This window comes from Nannobrachium achirus (genome assembly GCF_963921795.1).
Source record: "Nannobrachium achirus genome assembly, chromosome: 24".
NCBI lineage: Eukaryota > Metazoa > Chordata > Actinopteri > Myctophiformes > Myctophidae > Nannobrachium > Nannobrachium achirus.
The window spans coordinates 9,988,423-10,012,669 of NC_137831.1; the positions used below are offsets into that span (position 1 = coordinate 9,988,423).

General features: G+C 42.6%; 1 protein-coding gene across 1 annotated transcript in view; it reads right to left on the reverse strand.

Annotated features, from left to right (window-relative positions):
- The window catches only part of mgat5 (alpha-1,6-mannosylglycoprotein 6-beta-N-acetylglucosaminyltransferase), a gene marked incomplete at both ends in the record, with an annotated part of 195,562 nt that overhangs the window by 12,676 nt on the left and 158,639 nt on the right, over window positions 1-24,247 (reverse strand). The window contains 3 exons of the mRNA XM_080720798.1: window positions 1,073-1,189; window positions 3,779-3,925; window positions 16,821-16,970. Of these exons, the coding sequence (XP_080576924.1) occupies window positions 1,073-1,189; window positions 3,779-3,925; window positions 16,821-16,970 (414 nt within the window). The remainder of the gene's footprint in view (window positions 1-1,072; window positions 1,190-3,778; window positions 3,926-16,820; window positions 16,971-24,247) is intronic.

The window sequence follows — 24,247 nt, forward strand, 5'->3', positions numbered from 1 at the left end:
CATGTCGTTTGGCAGCCGGCCAGCAGTGCTTAGAACGTTATCTACAGGGTGTCTGAACCCTGATTTATATACTTACTTGGGTTGCACGCCGAAAATAGCTGCAAGCTCACGGCGTGTCACACTGCGATGTGCTGTGAGATTGTAGATCTGCCATTTTCAGTGCGCAGCCAAGTATGAATCAGGCTTAAGGGTAACAAGGCTCTGCAGTGCACGCTACAGTGCAGATCAAATCACACGCAACCTGCTCTAACGACACCAGTCATGGGGAGCAAAAAGCTTCATGACGGATGGACCGATGTTTATGAGACATGGTGGGAATGATTAATAACACTCCTCTGAAGTGACGATTCACTTTGGGGTCAGAAATGACTGAAGTCAAGGTCGATATTACAGATTGATGTCCTAGGAACAGAGAGACATTCCCGTGAAGAAGACCTTGCCAGGTCCAAACGTTTGGGTTTCTTGTCTTCTCTTGAAATATATCCTGCGTCGTGGCTACGAGTGTGGGGCCTTTTTCTTCACCTTTATATTTACTTACCAAGGTCAGCAGCACCTCACCAATACTGGTGTGTGCCCTCAGTACTTTGTTTGCTGAGGAACAGATAGACCATGTGTTTGGTATGGATAGAGCTTGCACCTCCATGGGTGGTGGGTGCTATTTACTGTATATATAATCTTTTTGTGGTCATTTCCACTGTTTTAGGACTGTGAAGAGAGAGTACTAGTAAGACGCCACAGTGATCTGGACATCAGGGATGTGGACATCAGGGATCTCCATATATGGGCATAAAAGGGATTTGTTCCCCCTGGCATCACAGGGATCTCTCTAACAGGCATCATTAATATTGAGGTTCTGTTAGTGTGACATCACAGTGAAGCCAGAGCGTGATGTCATCATGATGACACATTTTTAAAAATGTGTACACATGTCTACAAGCGGACAAGCTGTGACATTTCTCATGGTAAACTGCAGGGATCCAGGGATGCTGGAGTTTGCGGGTTGCGTGGACAGCAATGTAACTGGTTGAGTCATCAGCATATTTGTGAAGTTCATCCTGTGTTTCTACATTACCTTCTGGCTCAGGATGGAGTGGATGGCTTTCTCCACCTCGGCAGGGTTCTCGATGTCCACCGTCCACACGTGAGGCTGGCCGATGTAAACCTCTGCATACGGGTGCTGAGAGGTCAACTGTAGGAGAGGAGGGGTGGTCAAGTTAGCTTGAAAAATATATTCAAATGCGCGCGCACGCACACGCACACACACACACACACACACACACACACACACACACACACACACACACACACACACACACAAGCCGACTGTATCATGCTCAAGAATAGCTCCTTAACACACGGGTGACTAACCGGTCCTTTAGGCCGATTTTGAGATTTCAAAGTGCAATAACTCTCCCTGTGAAGGTCTCAGAAATGTCCCCTTCCATGACTTTTCCTAAATACTCAAGATATATGTTCTCGTTTTTTTTCCCCTTCTGAAACGTTTCCTAATTATGAAATAAAATACAATTATACCACTCTGACGGTAATTATCGGCAGAATAGACCGCTCTCCCCCAGTTCTCCCCCTCCTAAGAGAATGCACACGTTTAGCGCTCCCGTTGTGCGCCTTTGTTCAAGGTAATGGATCATTTGCATTTCACTGTCAGCTTAGCAAAGACATTAAAACCACTACCTGGAAATGTTTTATTTCATAAATAGTAATATAATATTAATTATGAGAATCGCTATGGTGTATATAATGTAGGCCTATTATTATTTTAGCCGTGCATGAGCAATCATTTGCGGGGAGATGATGCTCTTGCTGACCGGGAGAAGTGCGACGCTGCTGCCACTGCACAGCGTGTTTCTAAAAGCTAAGCATCATTTCAGCTAATAATACATATAAAGAACAACTGGGTGATCTATAAGTTATCGGCCAAAATTAATATCTTGTATAGATATGCCTACACCACGGCACACGCTGCGCCTGTTCTGTCCGAGTGGAGACGGCTTTTAGACGGCACGCATGTCACGGTGACATGGGTGCGATCAAACAGTATAGGCACCCGACACTTGTGTCCTGCACGTTTAATTTCTAATGGATAATCATTTGCTTTTTATTGTTACATGCCTAAGCAAAAAACACTACGTGAACATTTTACAGAGTGAAGAGAATGTGAATTATCTCTCTCTCTCTCTTTCTCTCTATATAGGCCTATAGATCGCATCACGCTGCAACGCTTTGTGCCGCGTTGTGCAGAGTTGAACAGCGCGATGGATATAAATAAGTGTCAAAGACTCAAAGTGAACTTTTATATTACTCCAAAGGTGCAGAGATTGTTGACAAAATGTTACATAACGTCCATCATATTGAAGTGGTTTGTTTCTCAACTCAAGTGAAAACTAAGAGATGCACGCAGGCTGACGCAGCACAAACCAGGCGCCGTCAGCGCAACAATAGAGTTGCGCATAAAAGCCGTGAATAAAATACATTTCTACCTTTAAAGTTTTCGGGGTCCGAGAAGAGTAGTCCTATGAACTTGTGTCTTGAGTAGTGAGTAGGCTACAGTAAAGCAGAGAAAGACATAAGACAACAACTCCAGGTATGAGGAGTCCTTGTACAGGAGTGGGACAGGACGGGATTTATTTATTTATTTATTTTTAAGATGTGTTGAGTTTTTGTTGAGTTCTGAACGCTTCAGAAAGGTTCTGTTTGGCTAAGTTATTGTATTTTTCGTTTCCTCTTATTTAGCTTATTATTTTCGTTGCTTTATAAGTTGTGTTTAGACCATTCTTTATTTGTTATTTCCCTTGTTTATGTAATTTCTTTGTTAACTTTGTGTTGGGCCACGGCTTCGCTCGCCACGGCTTCGCTCTAGTGAGCCTACTGATCAACGTTCTCTTTATAATTAACTAACTTATATCAATTTCTAGTAATAATAATAATAAAGTCGGGACATATATGAAAGCTTTGCCAAACAAATGTTTAATTATATAAGCTCACAAACTGTGTGGCTTTGGTGAGCTTGTTGTCCCGTCGTATTTTGAGAGGTCAATTGAAATGCTAATTCACATTTGGAAGACAATAGAACCCCCGCCGGCAGCAGGGGGAGGAGGTGTTGCGCAGCTCGGCCAAAAGGGAGAAAATCTAACGGTCTAAATGAACGGTAAATGCAGGCGGAGGGGTAGTTTTTTCAGTTCAGTCACCCAAGTGTTAACCCATTTATATTGCACATTATTATGCAATATTTTATGCTTTAACTATTACAAAATAGCAGATATACAAGCTCACAGCTGCAAGCTTGTAGATCTGCTATTTCTTTTTTTTGTGCAAGTGTTTGAATATTTTGACCCGATTATCTAAGTGTCTTGACTGTCTTCTAAATACTTCTTAGGTTTTTAGAAAAAAACTATGTTTCTGTGTCAGTGGTGCTCAAACCTTTTCATGTGAAGGACCCCCAAAATTATATGTATTTGGCCACGGACCCCCATCTCAGAATATTTAGTTCCAGGGACCACCTCAGAAGCTAAATTTGAGTTACAAACGTTCGCTTTAAAAATACGTATATTATATTCAAAGATTTGCACACATTTTCACAACTTTTTTCAAAAATAGCAGATCTACAAGCTCGCAGCGCGGCACTCGGTGCCGCGCTGTGAGCTTGTATATCTGCTATTTTTCACTGGTTAAAGCATTCAATAATTCTAAACCTAAATGGGTTAAAAAGAAGGCATTTTGGATCAAACAGGACTGAATGGAATGGTCCAGCAGGTCTCACCTCTCTCAGGGTGGGCTTGCCCTTAAAGAAGTCAGTGTTCTTGCTGCTCTTGGGCGGGTTGAACTTGGGGTTGAGGAAGGCGCAGCCGTTGGCTATGGCCTCCAGAGGAGCAGGACCCTCGTAGGGGAACGACAGGCCCACAAACAGCTGTGTAGGAGAGAGAGAGGGAAAACAAAAACAGGAACCGTTGAATGTATTATTATTTCACTTCCAAGGACTCGTCGGTCAAGCAATTAGTTTAGCTATGCGACGAGTTAAGTGAACCTTAGGGACACAAACACATGGGAGCAGCGGAGAACTTGCGACCTGTTTGTTTCTCTATTCGTTAACGATCCCGCAAGCCTACAGTAGATAGGAAGACTAGTGTTCATAAATCCCACACTTTTCCAGGGTTCCCACACATTTTTACCAATTCATTTCCAAAACTTTTCCAAAACTTTTCCAGAATATTTGACCCAATTTCCAGGACTATAGAACAATAATTCAGCTCAATAACAGGTCGCTTACTCCTATGCGCATTGCCTACAAACAGGTAGTGTATGACAGTGGTTCTCAACCTTTTCAGGCCGTGACCCCCGAAATAATCATGTTTTAACTGGGGACCCCGGCACCCTGATGAGCACTAAGAGTTGAGGAATTTTGTATAACACGGTTCTATTGTGAAAATAGCAGATCTACATGCTCACAACGCCTCGCGTTGCGAGGCGTTGTGAGCATGTAGATCGGCTATTTTCACAATTTCTGCCTCTAATATTTGACAATTTGGCCAATGTTTAATTTGTCATTTCAGAGGTATTAACAAAATCAATAACCAAAGAACAATGCGTAGCTATTTTTTCCAGGACCTTCCAGGACCCTTGATCAATTCCAAAACTTTTCCAGTACAGGAAAATATTTTTCTAATTTCAAAATATTTCCAGGAATTTCATGACCGTGGGAACCCTGCTTTTCTCACATTACAGTTTACAGTTTAGGCATTTAGCAGACGCTTTTCCAAAGCGACTTACAATAAGCAGATAATACAACAAGATAACATGTCAGAACATCAACAACAATATAACAAATGCATATGAATTTCAATCTAAAAAAGAAAATCAGTAAAGAGAAAAAGAAAAAAACAAAACAAAAATGTTGACTAGCTTCATGTATGGTCATTGAGTGTTTCAGTAGTGCTATGGGTCAAGGTGGAGTCTGAAAAGGTGAGTCTTCAGTCCACGGCGAAAGCTAGCGAGTGAGTCCGTTGTTCTAAGTGCGACAGGAAGTTTATTCATTACAACCTTTTCATTTAAAAAAAAAGGGTAAAATATATTTAAACACGTTAAAACATTTTCACATTGGCAGCCTGTAACTACCAGGAAAGAAGCATTTCTTCGACTCAGACCTTATCGCCAGGGTTGGCTTATAGCAGCTGTCGGTAGGACCATATATGGATTCTGTTAGTGTGAATCTCCTAACAGGGCATCATCTGGGATACAATCCCTTTTATGCCCATATATGGAGATCCCTAACATAATCCCTTTCATGCCCATATATGGAGATCCCTAACAGAATCCCTTTTATGCCCATATATGGAGATCCCTAACAGCATCCCTTTTATGCCCATATATGGAGATCACTAACAGCTAACAGAATCCCTTTTATGCCCATATATGGAGATCCCTAACAGAATCCCTTTTATGCCCATATATGGAGATCCCTAACAGAATCCCTTTTATGCCCATATATGGAGATCCCTAACAGAATCCCTTTTATGCCCATATTTGGAGATCCCTAACAGAATCCCTTTTATGCCCAGTTGGTTGCTAGGGTAAAAAAAACATGGTTGCTATGGTAAACAGTTGGTTTCTAGGGTAAACAGTTGGTTGCTAGGGTAAAACCATGGTTGCTAAGGTGGTTGCTAACGTACACTAACAGACCAGCAACAACAGACTGTTGCCACAGCAACGTACACAAAGGTTTGTGTACACATGTGGTGTGATGTCATACTGAAGATATATGACATCACACCGTACACAAACAAAGGTGTGACGTGTGACGTGTGACGGACGGACGGACGGACGGACGGACGGCCGGTGGAGGTTTTCATAGTAAACTGCTCCCTGACGGTCGCAATGAACACACTGGTTTAGAGAAAGTGAGGTGGATGATAATGTTGTCCCTGTCGAGGACTGCCTGGTGCCTACAGCCTTTGCTTTGCTTTTTAAGAGTTGCTGATGGTACAAAACTTGTCACTCGATAGCTGGACACCGTGGGGCTCGTCTGGACGTGGGCCAAGCCCAAAAAATGTTAGCATTACAGCGCTAAAAACGTATATGACGTTAATTTGACATTCTACAGCCCAACTGACATAACCATCGGCACTGGTAGCAACCGTGCGAAACACAGAATGTACAATCTAGTTAGGGAGGGAATGACTGACATGCAAGATGACCATACAAGCCTCATCTAGCAAAACAAATGATTGAAATGATCACATACTGTACATCAGGGTTCCCCAATTAGTTTTCCCCAAGGGCCAAATTATGTCTAGGGTACCAAGCCGAGGGCCACAACATTGCAGGGGGCGACGGTGGCGTTCCCGCTACTCCAGTGACAGATATCGTCGTTGTCGGGTGAAAATCTTGTATGTCCAAAACCGTTCGTTTTGCATTTATCATTTTAAAAATGATTTAAACTAGTGAAAACAGCCGATCTACAAGCACACAACGCCGGCGTTGTGCTTGTAGATCTGCTGTTTTCTCTCCTTTTGTGCGACGGCCTTGTATGATTTGCAAAAGAACATACAAATTTGGAGATACGAGATTTCCAGCCGACAACGACGATATACTAGTGTTGTTGCTGATCTTATACCACCATTATTACTGGGGTTGGTGGGGGCCAGACAGTAGCTCCCCGCGGGCCGCAAATGGCCTGCGGGCCGCCTATTGGGGAACCCTGCTGTACGTGCTTGAAATGCAGAAGTCAAAAACTTGATGACACACATTTTACTGGCTATCACACACATGCCGCAGAAAAGGCCCTTAGAGAAAGTCAAAGACAGAGAAAGCACGGTTAGGATCGGCACTCATTTCGTGGACGGCCAGAGCCGGCTACAATGGCTAGTCTGTGAGTGGTTGTAGCCGTTTCTGTGCGTGTGTGTGTGTGTGTGTGTGTGTGTGTGTGTGTGTGTGTGTGCAGGGGCGTCACACCAAACTCTGGGCCCTGGGTACAAGGATTCACTGCGGGCCCCCCCATGAATGTTAACTATTGAAAAATAGCAGATATACAAGCTCACAGCGCGGCACCGAGTGCCGCGCTGCGAGCTTGTAGATCTGCTATTTTTGAAAAATCTTGGAAAATGTGCGCAAGAAACTTATGTTTCTATGTCAGTGGTGCTCAAACGTTTTCATGTCAAGGACCCCGAAGATGATATGTATTTGGCCACAGGGACCCCCCCCCCCCCCCAGAAGCAAAATTTGAGTTACAAATGTTCGCTTAAAAAATACATATTCAAAGATTTGCTCACATTTTCACGACTTTTCAAAAAATAGCAGATCTACAAGCTCGCTGTGAGCTTGTATATCTGCTATTTTTCAATAGCTAAAGTTATTAGGGCCCCTCCACCTTGGGCCCTGGTAACTTAGTCCCACTTTCCTACCCCTTGTGACACCCCTGTCTGTGTGTGTGTGTGTGTGTGTGTGTGTGTGTGTGTGTGTGTGTGTGTGTGTGTGTGTGTGTGTGTGTGTGTGTGTGTGTGCATGCACCCTTGTGCACGCCGATAGGACAAGAACAGAAGGCCTCTTCAGGTCCTCTTTCCACTGCTGGGCTGATGACTCTCTCTCACACACACACACACGCACACACGGACACGCACCAAGTACACAGCACTTACAGTACATAAAAAAACACACACTCCATCTCTGTGTCTAGAGTTATGATGGATTAAGAATGATCCAATAAAGAAACACTATTTTCCAATTACAGGTTGAAATCTTCAACAGCAACAAACATGACTTCAGAGTTCAGACTGAATGCAGATGGTCAATTATACAGCAGATTGCTCTTTAGGAACGATTAAACACAACTCCATTCTTTGACAACAGGTGGCAGCAAAGTACACATTTCTTTTTACATAGGGGTATGTATGTGTGTGTGCAGGTGTGTGTGTGCATATCTGCAGAGGCTTTGAAACATTGTGAACCACAAGATAAGGACACCTCTTTGAATGAGCAGAGATGATATAGAAATATTGTGCATAGGCATGTACATTTATGGACTATAGTTTGATGGTCTGGACTGTCCGTTTGGATGCAATTTTACTAGGGCTGTCAATCGATTAAAATATTCAATTTGATTAATCGCATGATTGTCTATAGTTAATCATGATTAATCGCAAATTAATCGCATATTTCTTATAATATAAGAAAGAAAGAGTATATATTATATACTCTTATCACATGGGTCATGGGAATAGACTAATGCTTGCTTTATGCAAATGTTTATTATTATTGGAACAATGATAAATACTGTCCAGTAGGTTTACAACAGTAAATGTATACTGTAACATCTACCTATGACAATGGAACTACACAACACATAACATTAAAACATAAGCAGCAGGCTCAATGACATATTGGAGGGCTGTGTCCTAAACTACCTATCGGCCAAATGGCTAAAATAAATAAACATGCGATTAATTGTGATTAAAATAATGAATCGCGATCAGTGGTGTAAAGTAACTAAGTACATTTACTTAAAGGAGGACTTCACCACTTTTCAACCTATCTTCATATAATAGGTTCTCACTAATGTTCATAATAAAATAGCGCAATTTTTTTCTACTCGGTCCAAGTCTCCTAGGAGAGCTGTGGGAAGTTCAGAATCCATCGTCTTGTGACATCATCATTTAAAAAATAAAAAAAAACTAATCAATATTTTTGAAAAAGATATTTAGATTTTTATTATCGCGAGAACAATGGCTTCCACTTTAACATTGCAACTTTTCAGGAATAGAAAGCCTGCAGTTTCTATTAGCTTGGATTCCCAATCGATGATGTCACAAGACGATGGGTTTCTGACCTGCCCACAGCCCTCCTCTGAGAAAAAAAAAGCTATTTTTTAGTGAGGACCAATTATATGAAGATAGGTTGAAAAATGGTGAAGTCCTCCTTTAAGTACTGTACTTGGGTACAATTTTGAGGTATTTGTACTTTACTTGAGTATTTTCAATGTCCAGTACTTTTACTTCTACTCCACTGCATCTCGGATCAAAACATTGTACTTTTACTCCACTACATTTATTTAAAAACTTTAGTTACTAGTTATTTTGCAGATACAAATTATAATATCATAAAACATACATTAACCACTTTAGCCCTATTCTATACCTTGGCTATTTGAAAATAGCCGATCTACAAGCTCACAAAGATCTGCTATTTTCAAACATTTTGTACTTTTACTTTTGGTACTTTAAGTACATTTTGATGCCAATACTTTTGTAATTTTACTCAAGTACATTTTGAATTCTGGACTTTTACTTGTAACGGAGTATTTTTACATTGCAGTATTGATACTTTTACTCAAGCAAAAAAATTGAGTACTTTATCCACCACTGATCACGATTAACATAACGTTGAGTTAATTACGATCAATCGAGTTACATTTTTACACAAACCACCCTGCATGATGCAACGATGGATGGATGGATGGATGGATGGATGGATGGATGGATGGATGAATGAAGCATGCAAATCACTTCCCCGACATCTCTGGCTTCCTTGTTCCTCGTCAAAAAAACAATAAGACGTTGATCTCTAGAGCTACAGTGGCCGCCGTGGGCGTCACCACAGTGACAGCGAGAGAGAGACAAAGGGCGAGACAGCCAGAAACAGACTAGGGAAGTCTGAAGTGAACCTTTGCACACTTCCTCATATGACTTTTCAAAATCTGTCACCGTCGGTATGACAAGGTGTAAATTAGCCACAAAAGCCTTTATCAGCCTCTGTAAAACAGAGGAGAGTGTCCCAGCACAATACGACTGGTTGGCCCTGTTCAAATCATTAACCCATTTAGGCCTAGGATTATTGACTATTTTAACCATTGAAAAACAGCAGATATACAAGCTCACAGCGCGGCACCGAGTGCCGCGCTGCGAGCTTGTAGATCTGCTATATTTGAAAAATCGTGAAAATTAGAATTTTGACCCGATTCTATAAGTGTCTTTTGAATCCTAGTGTTTCTATGTCAGCAATCTGGCCAGCCATCGTCAAAGAAAAGGTCCTTTTCACTTCAACTGGAGCTCAGTTAGTCTGTTCTTGAGAGACAACTGTGTCAGTGGTGCTCAAACCTTTTCATGTGAAGGACCCCCAAAATAATATTTATTTGGCCACGGACCCCCATTTCAAAATATCTAGTTCCAGGGACCACCCAGAAGCAAAATTTGAGTTACAAACTTTCGCTTTCAAAATACATATATTCAAAGATTTGCACACATTTTCACGACTTTTTCAAAAATAGCAGATCTACAAGCTCGCAGCGCGGCACTCGGTGCCGCGCTGTGAGCTTGTATATCTGCTGTTTTTCACTGGTTAAAGCAGTCAATAATTTTAGGCCTAAATGGGTTAACCTAATACAAGGATATGCGATAAGGTTTTCATTGAAACTTTTTATCAGGAATAAAGTTCAACATACACACACCACAAACACACACAAACGTCACCTTGTATTGTTGTATGCTGCGTTCACATTGGCAGATACGGTTAAACCCTGCCACTCCGACATGTATCCTTTCCGACATGTCTCCATTCCGACACTAACCCTATCTCTAACCCTTACCCTAAACTTAACCCCTATGGAAGTGTCGCCACTCCGACAATAAGAAGTCAATTTCGGAGTGGCGACATGTCGGAATGGAGAGCGACACCCGGCAGATACAACGGAAACCGGCGATAGGAAGATACAAAGTGATACCCCATGTTTGTAGTCTCTCCAACGTTTTCAGGCCGAGGACCCCTTATAGCTCTGAGTGAGATGAAGCAGGGATCCCCACTACATATCGTATAAAATTGTGTTGCAGATGTACATGGATTATTTCTTTAAACAGTTTAGACTTGACAGCACTATCATCTGTGTAGGTTGGATTAATGTGTATTTTTATATATTTAACTTGAACTGTCAATACCTACTAGTCTGCTCTTCTTTTCCCTCATAACGCTCTGTGAGCTTGTAGATCTGCTATTTTTTGGCTAATGTTCCACTAAGAATAGGGATGTTAGGTTTGGCGGACCCCCTGTAGTAACTCTGAGGACCCCCTAGGGGTCCCGGACCCCCTGTTGAAGACCTCTGCACTACAAAATCCACAATGCTGCAATCCAAGTTAAGCTGGCTTCTTCTGGCCAACTGCAGCTACAAAGCAACACAATGAGCAAGCGTTAAACCATTTCCAAACACCTTCTCTCTCCACACAATTCCTGCTTGTAACGGAGGAAAACTAATTATTTCCGTCAGCCAGTTTTGTGTTCTTTATAACCCCAGGCTTTATATTTTTCTCAGAGACAGATATGCTAGGTTGGTTCAGGTTCAGTTTTATTGTCACACATATCCATACAGGTACAGATACAATGAAATGCTTGTGCCAGGAGCACTCTCAGCCTTATTACACAAAGACATGGTCACAGTGACCGACAGGAGTGTGGACCCACATACCATGCAGGCCACACAAGACAAGTCCCAACAACGACAATACCATACAGTGTAACAGTGTACAGTTTAAAAATGCGTACAGAGCCCATGTTGACCTACGTTTCACTTTCATCCCTTCGTTGAGCAACCTGACTGCCTGGGCAAAAAAACTATTACTGAAACGAGTGGTGTGCGATTTGATGATGTATCTTTTGTACTGCAGCTATCAGTGTGAAGTCTGTGAACACATTGACTCACAAAAGAAACAAGCCTAAAAAAAGTACCTTTTTTTGTTTTAAAGGATGTTGTCATATTATGTGCCTGGTGCAAACAGTTTTTACGTCACCGTACAGGGAGAGTGTTTTTTATTCGTTGTTTAACTGTATATGCCCCAGGAGACCCAGACAATCTGTTTGCCAGGTACAGCATGCGCATGATTTGAGCGCGGTGCGAGGAAACACATGGGCTGCTGCTGTAGCACCTCTGTTGTTTTTATCTCATTAGTTCTCATAAGCAACAACGTGGCCTAAAATGGGAGACAGCTTTGTGGCGTTTTAATTGGCCCGTCTCCCCTACTTTCCACACAGCAACATGAGTAATGAGATTGTATGGGAGCATCTGTATCTATCTCTCTGTCTTTCTTTCTTTGGGTCCACCCGTCTGCAACTCTGGCATGAGGCCCCTCTATCCATCTCCGTCTCTCTATGTCTCGCACTCCTCCTCTGTAATTTCTCCTTCCTGGAGAGTCTTTTCTGATCTGTTATTCGCTCCTTCTTCCCTGGCGTCTGCAGCTCTCACTCTTAAGTGTTTGCCTTTGTCTCGCTCTTATCCCCTGTCTCCCACACGGTCCATTCTCGTAACCGGGCCCTGTTTCAAAGAAGTGCCGTGATGAAGGCCTCTTCATCGTCTCTTCTCCTGAGAAGAGGAAGAGAGCGCAACTGAGGCGATTCGAGTCAACTCGCTTTGCTCAATCGGGGAACAAGACGGGAAAGTTTTGTCACACTGACGCGGGCTCACGTTTTAAACATGGTACTGAACCGGTCCCACTAATCAAGTCAGAGAGCCAGGGTTGTGTTGGTAGAATTGAGTATTGCTGGGGCGCCCGCTGGCCTGGTGGTCAAGGCGCATACCACATACTATATGCTATGATGCCTGCTGGCGTCGCCGGTTCGATTCCCGATCCGGACGACCTTTGCCGCATGTCATTCCCCATCTCTCTCCTCATTTCCTGTCAGTCTACCGTCCTATCGAATAAAGGCATAAAAAAGCCCAAAAACAAATCTTTAAAAAAAGAATTGAGTATTGCTATGTTGACATGGCGATGAGATACTTGTGTTGCACTGACTAGCATTGAATGGTATGTACACTTTTGTTTAGTTGTGCTTTGAGTATTGCTATTTGTGTGACGTGACACTTATGAGCGTTGAATGTTTCTTGGACACTTTATGTACAGTATATATTCTTCTTTTTGTGACAGCCTTTTGACACTTTATGTTTATATTCTTCTTTTTATTGTGCCTTGTTTTTTTTGACTGTACACAACAATATATATATACATTTTTTTTCTTTGTAACGCGTAAACTTAAACTCCTGTGCTGCCTCTGGGCAACTGATTTCCCCCCTTGGGATAATAAAGGTATCTATCTATCTGCTTATTATATATTGTCGTTGTCCGGTGGAAACCTCGTATCTCCAAGTTTCAAATGTGTAGGTTCTTTCGTAAAGTAAAGCCCTGCTTCATCATACAAGGCCGTCGCACAAAAGTCGTGAAAACAGCAGATCTACAAGCACACAACGCCTCGCGGTGCAAGGCGTTGTGTGCTTGTAGATCGGCTGTTTTCACTAGTTTAAATAATTTTTAAAATGATAAATGTAAAACGAACGGTTTTGGACTTACAAGGTTTTCACCCGACAACGACGATATACATTAGTCCTTGGAATGAATATAGAATGAACACAAGTTCAGAACATGATGAAACATGTGGCTCTATGTATTCAGGACCAGACAGCTGAGAATCCCTGCTACTACAAAGCACACAGTCAAAGTCTGTGTGCTTGCTTTGTGGCTGCGTGCTTGTTTGCCTTTGTGAATGACAGTGTGGAGGGCAGCGAGAGGAGACATGAATGGAGACAGAAAAGGTCCTCTTGCGGAGGAGGAGGGTCAGACCGGGGACACATGCTGAGTCAGTGCTGCCAATTTTTGAGAGAGCGCAGGCTATTTTTGCCCAGGTGTCTCTACCGGTTTTTGAAAACAATTGCCGGTGAAGATTGAAACCCATACAGCAAAAACAAAAAAAGGATTTTTTTTTTAGGTACACTTATACATTACGGAAAAGATATCCATCTCCCTCTCTCTATGTCTCGAACTCCTCCTCTGTGGACAATAATGTGATTGTTTCTGTTTTGTTAAGCGCCTTGGGTTTTTGAAAGGCGCTATATGAATTCAATTTATTATTATTATTCTGTAATTTACTATCTATAAATCTACAAATATGAGTTTGTCTGTGTGCCACTCAAGCAGCTTCAGTGATTGTCTAAAACACATTTACGCCACGTGTGACTATTGTGCCACACCCATAGATGATTCATCATAATCCTACACTGTACTGATAACGTGTACATGCCAATATTCCTCAATATTAAAACAGACATATACTGTAATGAAATACATGTGTATTTCTTAGAGTTAGCAACTTTAACTTTAACATAGTTGCAACCATCACGTCACACTTTTGCCCCTATTCTTATCTCTGCCACCGCTGGCCCTATCGATGCCAAATGATGCACACACCTCTTCTAGCACCACCACTGCTCCTACAGATTTTGCCCTAGAATCACACAAAGCGGTACACAGTATCTCTAAAGTCATGTCATCAACATGCACCGGCGCCTAACTCTGTCCCCACTAGGGGGAGCACAAATCCAGGATTTTTTTTTTTTTTTTTTTGGCGCCGCGAAGCTGCGCCGCGAAAAATCTGATATTTGCGGTTCTAAAGTCGGCCCTGCGGTCCGCGGGGCACCCAACAAGCCAACACACAATGTGCGCACAACACAACCACACTGACCACAAGTCCACAACCATGACCAAAGATCTGCAACCAGCAGCTACCAATATTTACAAGCAAGCAAGCATCTCATCACACGCACGCATCTCATCACACTCACTTACTCACTCACTCACTCACACACTCTCTCACACACACACACACACACACACACACACACACACACACACACACACACACACACACGGAGGAGGAGAGAAGAGGCTCCACAGTGAACAGTTAGTTAAATAAAGCCATGTCTTACCTTGAGAAAATGACAAGAAAATATCCAATTTTATATTGAGGTGCCCAGAAGAAAGTTCCTTGGAGGCACACAACACAACGTGCCATGTCATCCAGCTTCTTTGAACAGCGTCAAAAAGTTTAGTTCACGTATGGTAAATGTAAAAGCTATCCACATGTCCTATGGATGTCTGTAGTTAACCCCAGGTAGCATATTCCACTGAGAAACAACTGTTTCATTCTGTTATTTAGATAAAGCCATGCATGCCATGTTTGTTGTTGTGCAGCGCTCTGTCAGCCAGAGGTTCACAGTCACTGATTGGTTGAGAAACCAGTTGTTACCTTGTCCACTGTTTGTAGCAATAACTTGGCTCGTGTCATGTGGTAACTTATTCAAATAGTCCATACAACTTCTGTGTAGATAACGATGATTTATTACTTCCAGGGCCAGGCAAGAACATACAGCATAAACGTCATGTTTTCACTATGAATCCACTTGTATTAACTTAACTTCTCACTAATATATTCTCCCCAGCATTACACCCGCACATTCACTTCCGCGCTGGTCCCAAAACACAGCGTCAACGTCATCCGTACTGCTCCTAAGCCCGCCCCCTTAAAGGCACAGGCTTGGCATATAACACAGTGGACCTATACCTCCCACCCCCCATTCGCTGTGATTGGTTTAGAACTTAGAAGCCATGCTATGGGTGCTTCAAAGGGTCAAACAAGGCGAATTTCTGACGTTCTTCTTCTTAATCACATTTTGTGATTATATGATCGTGAATAAATAAAAGCAGGGAGGGGGAGCCGGGCTCCCCCGACTGGCAAATAGGGGGAGCCATTGCTCCCCTTGGCTCTATTGAATAGGCGCCAGTGTCAACATGGATCTGTCCCATTTCCCATACCCCCTCCCCCTCATTGGCTACGATTCTTCTAAAGTTTGTGAATGCGACGTGACGGTCGCTTATCTCCCGATTAGGGAGTCTTACTGGTAAACTATTAGCTCTGTACTTGGATCATCCTTTTTTCCCCTCTACACCAAATCTCTCAGCTCACAACTAACCACGTGAACACTCGGCATGCTAGGGTTCAGGTGGTTAGTAAAAGGCACAACTAACGACTTGAACACTAGGCATGCTAGGGTTCAGGTGGTTAGTAAAAGTCACAACTAACCACTTGAACACTAGGCATGCTAGGGTTCAGGTGGTTAGTAAAAGGCACAACTAACCACTTGAACACTAGGCATGCTAGGGTTTAGGTGGTTAGTAAAAGGCACAACTAACGACTTGAACACTAGGCACGCTAGGGTTCAGATGGTTAGTAAAAGGCACAACTAACCACTTGAACACTAGGCACGCTAGGGTTCAGGTGGTTAGTAAAAGTCACAACTAACCACTTGAACACTAGGCATGCTAGGGTTCAGGTGGTTAGTAAAAGGCACAACTAACCACTTGAACACTAGGCATGCTAGGGTTTAGGTGGTTAGTAAAAGGCACAACTAACGACTTGAACACTAGGCACGCTAGGGTTCAGATGGTTAGTAAAAGGCACAACTAACCACTTGAACACTAGGCATGCTAGGGTTCAGGTGGTTAGTAAAAGGCACAACTAACCACTTGAACACTAAGCATGCTAGGGTTCATAATAAAAGTCACAACTAACCACTTGAACACTAGGCATGCTAGGGTTCATAATAAAAGTCACAACTAACCACTTGAACACTAGGCATGCTAGGGTTCATAATAAAAGTCACAACTAACCACTTGAACACTAGGCATGCTAGGGTTCATAATAAAAGTCACAACTAACCACTTGAACACTAAGCATGCTAGGGTTCAGGTGGTTAGTAAAAGGCACAACTAACCACTTGAGCACTAGGCATGCTAGGGTTCAGGTGGTTAGTAAAAGTCACAACTAACCACTTGAACACTAAGCACGCTAGGGTTCAGGTGGTTAGTAAAAGGCACAACTACAACTAACCACTTGAACACTAGGCACGCTAGGGTTCAGGTGGTTAGTAAAAGGCACAACTAACCACTTGAACACTAAGCATGCTAGGGTTCAGGTGGTTAGTAAAAGTCGACTGGTCTCACCTTGGTCTCTCGTAGGAGGAACTGCAGGTCTCGTCCGCTCAGGATCCCGTGGTTCTTCACGTAGCTGGGCAGGTGCACGGTGCTGGTGCCGTGCACGGTGCCGTGCACCTCCATGTAGCCGTGGATAATGTCCAGGTATTTCTTCTTATCCTGGAATTACAAGGAATGTAGAAAAATGCGTTGAAGACTTTATTGGTATTTTGGAATTGGAATGTTGGGTCTGGTCATTAAATATCTCATGATCTGATTACATCACTTGCTTGCGCTTCTCGTAAACGTGAGAAGCACTGAAACAACAGAGACTGACACGGAATATGTCCATATATGGCCATTCCCATATATGGGCTCAATATTGATGACATCAGGGATCTCCATACTGTATATGGGCATAGAAGGGACAAGGAAAGAATTAATTTTCAAGTGTGGTTGCCGTGACACTAGTCACACTTGTAAATGAATTCTGTCTTGGCCATATACAGTATGGAGCGTGACATGAGGTGTGACTGACTGACTGACTGAGTGACTGACTGACACACAGGAGTTGCAGGTTTTCATAGTAAATGCGACCTACGGCCACAATAATCTATCTATAAATGCGACAAATCTCTGCGTGTGTGTATGTAATCCACGTATCTCGAGAACCGTTCGTCCCACCGGCTTCAGATTCGGCACGCGCGTTCCCCGCCGCGGCGCGGAGTGCAGTGCCGGGCCTCGGCCCGACTCGGCATGCGGTTTTCCCGAAGCGGCGCGAAACGTTCGGAATCTCCTTACGCGGAGCTGATTGTTACATCAGGCTGTTCCTGAGGAAATCGGCACAATCGCTGACTCATTGTGGCATCACTTCATAAAAGGCTCTGACATCACGTACGCCACATGAGTCAACAAAAAATATCTGTGAATGTGTATGTATGTATGTGAATCTCGAGAACCGTTCTTCCCACCGGCACGCGCGTTCTCCAGATATGGGCATAAAATGAATCCCCGAATGGGGAGCTGATGTCTGACATCAGAGTTTTCCGCAACCGGTACTGTGTGTGCAGAGATCTCCATATATGGGCATAAGGGGACAAAGGCAAACAGATGGTCAAAACGGGTCCTATGACAACAGGTATATTGGGGTTTGCATTAAAGGGTGGGGCATTCATGGGGTCCGCTCCAAAAAAGAAAATAAAAGAGACAAAGACAAACATAAGACACGCGACAAAGCGTGGGACTGGGAGGATGACTTGAATGATGCAGATTTAAGCAGGCTGTGTATTCTGCTTAAAGAAGAAACAAACAAAAAGCGACAGAGATCTCATATATGGGCATAAAATGGACGCAGATAAACAGATATCTCCATATACGGGCATAAAGGGACACAGACAGACAGATATAGAGATCTCCATATATGGGCATAAAATGGACGCAAATAGACAGATATCTCCATATATGGGCATATGGGCATAAAATGGACCCAGAACTATATCTGCAGTGATCTCCATATATGGACATAAAATGGACACAGGCAAACAGACGGCATGCGGTTTTCCCGAAGCGGCGCGAAACGTTCGGAATCTCCTTACGCGGAGCTGATTGTTGACATCAGGCTGTTCCTGAGGAAATCGGCACAATCGCTGACTCATTGTGACATCACTTCATAAAAGGCTCTGACATCACGTACGCCACATGAGTCAACAAAAAATCTCTGTGAATGTGTATGTATGTATGTGAATCTCGAGAACCGTTCTTCCCACCGGCACGCGCCTTCTCCAGATATGGGCATAAAATGAATCCCCGAATGGGGAGCTGATGTCTGACATCAGAGTTTTCCGCAACCGGTACTGTGTGTGCAGAGATCTCCATATATGAGCATAAGGGGACAAAGGCAAACAGATGGTCAAAACGGGTCCTATGACAACAGGTATATTGGGGTTTGCATTAAAGGGTGGGGCATTCATGGGGTCCGCTCCAAAAAAGAAAATAAAAGAGACAAAGACAAACATAAGACAAGCGACAAAGCGTGGGACTGGGAGGATGACTTGAATGATGCAGATTTAAGCAGGCTGTGTATTCTGCTTAAAGAAGAAACAAACAAAAAGCGACAGAGATCTCATATATGGGCATAAAATGGACGCAGATAAACAGATATCTCCATATACGGGCATAAAGGGACACAGACAGACAGATACAGAGATCTCCATATATGGGCATAAAATGGACGCAAATAGACAGATATCTCCATATATGGGCATATGGGCATAAAATGGACCCAGAACTATATCTGCAGTGATCTCCATATATGGACATAAAATGGACACAGGCAAACAGATGGTCAAAACGGGTCCTATGACAACAGGTATAATGGGGTTTGCATTAAAGGGCGGGGCATTCATTCCCTATTTACATCGTTCCCAAGTTGGCCAGGTCGCCGACTAGACGCTGGGCCGCCCGAAGGGCGGCCCAGCTTCTAGTAATAATAATGATCATGTACTGTATATAAGAAGTATAAGTATAAAATAGGGCTTATGTGGTTCATGTATATTTTTTAAACGTCGATTCAGGATTCAAATTCGAAAAAGATTTTTTTTGTCCTACTGTGTAGTGAATGACACCTGACCTCGTTTTACGAGCAGTGGAGCAGCGTCATCATCAATCTACAGCAGCGTGTATCTGTGACAGGGACGTGCTGGCCATTGGGAAAAGCGGGACAACTCCCGAACGGCCGGTTCAGGCTGGCCATTAGGAGAAAATGTAAAATAAAACGTCGGCCTTCGTTCCATGTTGGGGGCTGGGCGGCCAACAAAGTAAATCGTCACTGTCGGGTAGAAACCTTGTATCTCCAAGTTTCAAATTTGTATATTTTTTCGCAAAGCAAAGCCCTGCTTCATCATACAAGGCTGTCGCACAAAAGTAGTGAAAACAGCAGATCTACAAGCACACAACGCCTCGCACCGCGAGGCGTCACTAGTTTAAATCATTTTTAAAATGATAAATACAAAACAGACGGTTTTGGACATACAAGGTTTCCACCCGACAACGACGAAATATAACTCATGTAATTGCCCACTGGCTTGTCACTTGTCATGATCTGAAATGGCAAATCTTTGAGTAGCAGCAGCGCTATAGAGAGAGATCTCTCTCTATAGCGCGCAATGAGGGCCTCTCCAACTCTTTTTCCTGGGCTGAATCAGGGGCCCAGCACGTCCCTGATCTGTGATCTCTCTTTCCAACTACCTGCCTGACCATCTGGTCCCAGTGGAGGCCAGAGATAAAAATATCTGCGTATGAATAAAGCACCAGCGCTGGTGCTATCAGAGCCTACCTAATCCGCCCTATCGGGCGCTATCAGAGCCTACTAATCCACACTGCTGCCTTGATCTAATGGAAGGATAAGCAGCGACCAGTGGTGTAAAGTAACCAAGTACATTTACTTAAGTACTGCTTTTAAGTACAATTTTGAGGCATTTGTACTTGAGTATTTCCAATTTCCAATGTTTTACTTCTACTGCACTACATGTCGGAAACGAATATTGTACTTTTACTTCACTACATTTATTTGAAAACCTTAGTTATTAGTTACTTTGCAGGTATAAATTATAATATTATAAAACATACATGAACCACTTTAGCCCTATTTTATGCCTTGGCTATTTGAAAATAGCCGATCTAAAGCACAAGCTCAAGCTCAAGCTCACAACAGCTTGTGAGATTGTGGATCTGCTATTTCCAAACATTTTGTAATTTTACTTTTGTTACTTTAACTCACTTACTGCCAATTTAAAATGCCCCTCGAGTGGCACTAGTGCCAGAAGCCTCCATAGACTCCCATGTAATTTATAGTGCACAGATCATGCACGCCCATGCACAGATCATGCACCATGTTTGTGCAGGCTGTTCACAGCTTTCAAACAAAAAAAAAAGATTGGAAATCCGTTCAGGCATTCATGATTTATCAGCCATAATGTTTTCTTCAGATGTAAACAAAAATGGCTGCCATGTTTGAAAGATGGGGTTGTATGGGGGGTGGAACATGCAAAATCGTGATTGAAATCATGTTTACTAGATTTAATTGGGTCAAAAAAAAAAAAAAAAAAAAAGAAAAATTCTAAGTAAAAGTCGCCCAAAGTCGCTTGGCAGGGAACTCCATAGTGAGAAAGTTGCTCTAAAAGTCGCCTGGCACTGTATGAGTTAAGCACTTATTGATGCCAATATTTTCACACTTTTACTCAAGTACATTTTGAATTCCACACTTTTACTTGTAAGAGAGTATTTCTATATTGCAGTATTGATAGTTTTACTTAAGTAAAACAATTGAGTACTTTTTCCACCACTACTAACTCAGCGGCACAAATCTAAAACTTCAACCAATTTCTCTTTCTTTCTCAATTCAATCTATAGAATTGGACCAAGGCCCAACCAAAGGTCCAGAGACGTGAGAGACAACACAGATCATTATTATTTGAGTTCAACTTCAAACAAAACTATTGAGCCTAATTCAAATTGTCTCCATCAAACAGCATAGCATAAGCGAAAGAAAGTCAATGCACGCCGCCAAGCGCTGCAATTTCTTCACCGAGCTAATAACGGCTGACCTTCTTGTCTGTTTATTCATCTGCTACCTTCTAATTGAAATTCTCTACTAATCTCAGCAGCCAGACATCCACATCAACATGGACTACGACACAGAAGTGAACCTCGCTATGTTTCCTCAACGAACAACTGGCGAGCGAGCACAAAAGATCCAAGTGGAAATGGCAAACAGGCTGAGGAACATTTGCTTTACACAATCTTTGCACAACTTTAAGTCAGTGAATCTCAACATCTCTAATATCAAGGACCCCCAGATTCTTTGTAGTTGGCCATCACAGACACCCATTTGATATGATTTATTATTATGAATAATCTGTAAAAACCTGTGTTGATTTAACTCTTAGAGTGTACAACTGGAACCAAATGGAAGCCTAAGGCTAAGGGTCCATTTGGTTCCATTTGTACACGCTCAGAGTTACAGACCTGTAAGTGTCCATTTGGTTCCTAGCTACAGTAACTATTAATCTATATACCATGTGAAATAAATACATCTTCGAGTATTTTAATCTATATACCATGTGAAATAAATACATCTTCGAGTATTTTAAAGATAATGTTTGTCAGCAGAGACAGGAAACCGAAGGTAAAGAGACGGTAATCTCAAAGTAAAAAAAGCACCAGATTTCAAAGTAAAATCCTCAGTGTCAATTTAGCTGGGAGGGAGTGAAAATGGACCAACATCATGGAGCCAAGGGTCAATGTTGGTAAATCTTTCGAGTTAAATCAACACTCTGGATTTTACTGTGTACTGTACGTTCAAAATGCATTTTCCCCCATTAGCCCCACTCCCCAGTCCAACCTTCATAATTTATAAATGTATTATACTATACATTTTTTTCTTCTTCTTTTTTTTCTTTCTTTTGCTGTAATGGGTAGCAGATAAGCCCAGTACTCCAGTACACCTGAACTCATTATAACGTAACAATGGCCAAAGCAGCATATGGCCCTTCAGGAGAAATATTATGCTGGCTCTCATACCTCCCTGTATGATAGCAACGCCTTGATCACAGCAGCCAGCCCTGCGAGACTTTCATATAAAGAAACACGGGTACATTTTGGGTCCATTATTATACTTGCAGGGTTAAATGACCACAGAGGATTTCAGTGTGTACTGTGGCTGCTATCAGGGGCGTCACACCAAATTCTGGGCCCTGGGTACAAGGATTCACTGCGGGCCCCCCATGAATGTTAACTATTGAAAAATAGCAGATATACAAGCTCACAGCGCAGCACCAAGTGCCGCGCTGCAAGCTTGTAGATCTGCTATTTTTGAAAAATTGTGAAAAAGGGTGCAAGAAACCCATGTTTCCATGTCAGTGATGCTCAAACTTTTTCATGTGAAGGACCTCCAAAATGATATGAATTTGGCCACGGACCCCCATCTCAAAATATTTAGTTCCAGGGACCCCCCCGGAAGCAAAATTTGAGTTACAAATGTCCGCTTAAAAAATACATATTCAAAGATTTGCACACATTTTCCCGACTTTTCAAAGATCTACAAGCTCGCAGCGCAGCACTCGGTGCCGCGCTGTGAGCTTGTATATCTGCTATTTTTCAATAGCTAAAGTTACTAGGGCCCCTCCACCTTGGGCCCTGGTAACTCAGTCCCACTTTCCTACCCGTTGTGACGCCGTCTGCTATACACCCTTGCCAAATAAAACAAGTGAAATGAAAGCCAACACCAAAAAGGGAGGATGTAATATAGCACCTGGGTAAGGCATTTGTCTTGCTCTGGATCCCAGCTTGTGTGTGGTGACGAAACCTGGCTCGTTTGGGGGGGACACTACCGTACCGTACGTTGCTCTTTGAGCCGTCCGACAAGGCAGTAAAAATGAAACATTGTCATTTCCTCCCATAATGACAGGATGGCAACACAACACAGGTGTTAAGAAGACACACAATCAGTGACAAACACGCACAGCGTAACACAGACGGCCACATGCATGTGGGCGCACGCACACACACACACACACACACACACACACACGCACACACACACGCTAGGGGTGGGCGATATGGTGATAAATATCGTTGAGACGATACAATGTCTCCACGATATGCCTTTTCAGAGATATCGTATATATCGTGATACAATGAGTGAGCCTTATAAAGAAATCATGTTGAATTGTTAATACAGAGATTCATTGCAGAATTCATTTAAACCAGCATTTTGGTCTAAATCAGTAGTTCTCAAACTTTACAATGTCACGGTCTCCCCTTAACTCTGACAGCTATCAAGAGTTACATACTTGAGAAAAAATATTGTGATATTGTATTTTTCCATACCGCCCACCCCTAACACACGCACACACACACAAAAGCATGAACACAAAAGGGACTATGCTTACAAAGTCTCTCTGACACAAACGAGCCCCCACACATTAATATTTTAATATGGATATTTTCCAACAAGGCTCTGTTTGTTGTGTGACACTCAGAGTCTTATTATTCTGTGTGAAAAGTGTGTGTCAGTGCAGAAAAGTATCACTTTATAGAAGACACTTTGGGACTGTCTACAGAAAGCTGGCACAAGTATATATTATACAAGTTTAACACATATGGTGCCAACCCCGAGTTTCCCGAGTTTGTATTGGTACTAGTGCTGTGCCAACCCCGAGTTTCCCGAGTTTGGGCCGTTTTTGAAAAAAAAAAAAAAAAAAAAAAATTTTTTTTTCACATTTTTTTTTTGGACCTCCAGAAATGTATTAGGCATGATCGCGATCGCGAAATTGCATGTTTAACCCCCATACCAACTCATTCTTTCAAACATGGCAGCCATGTTTGTTTACATCTGAAGAAAACATAATGGCCCATAAATCATGAATGCCTGAACGGATTTCCAAGCGGATTTTTTT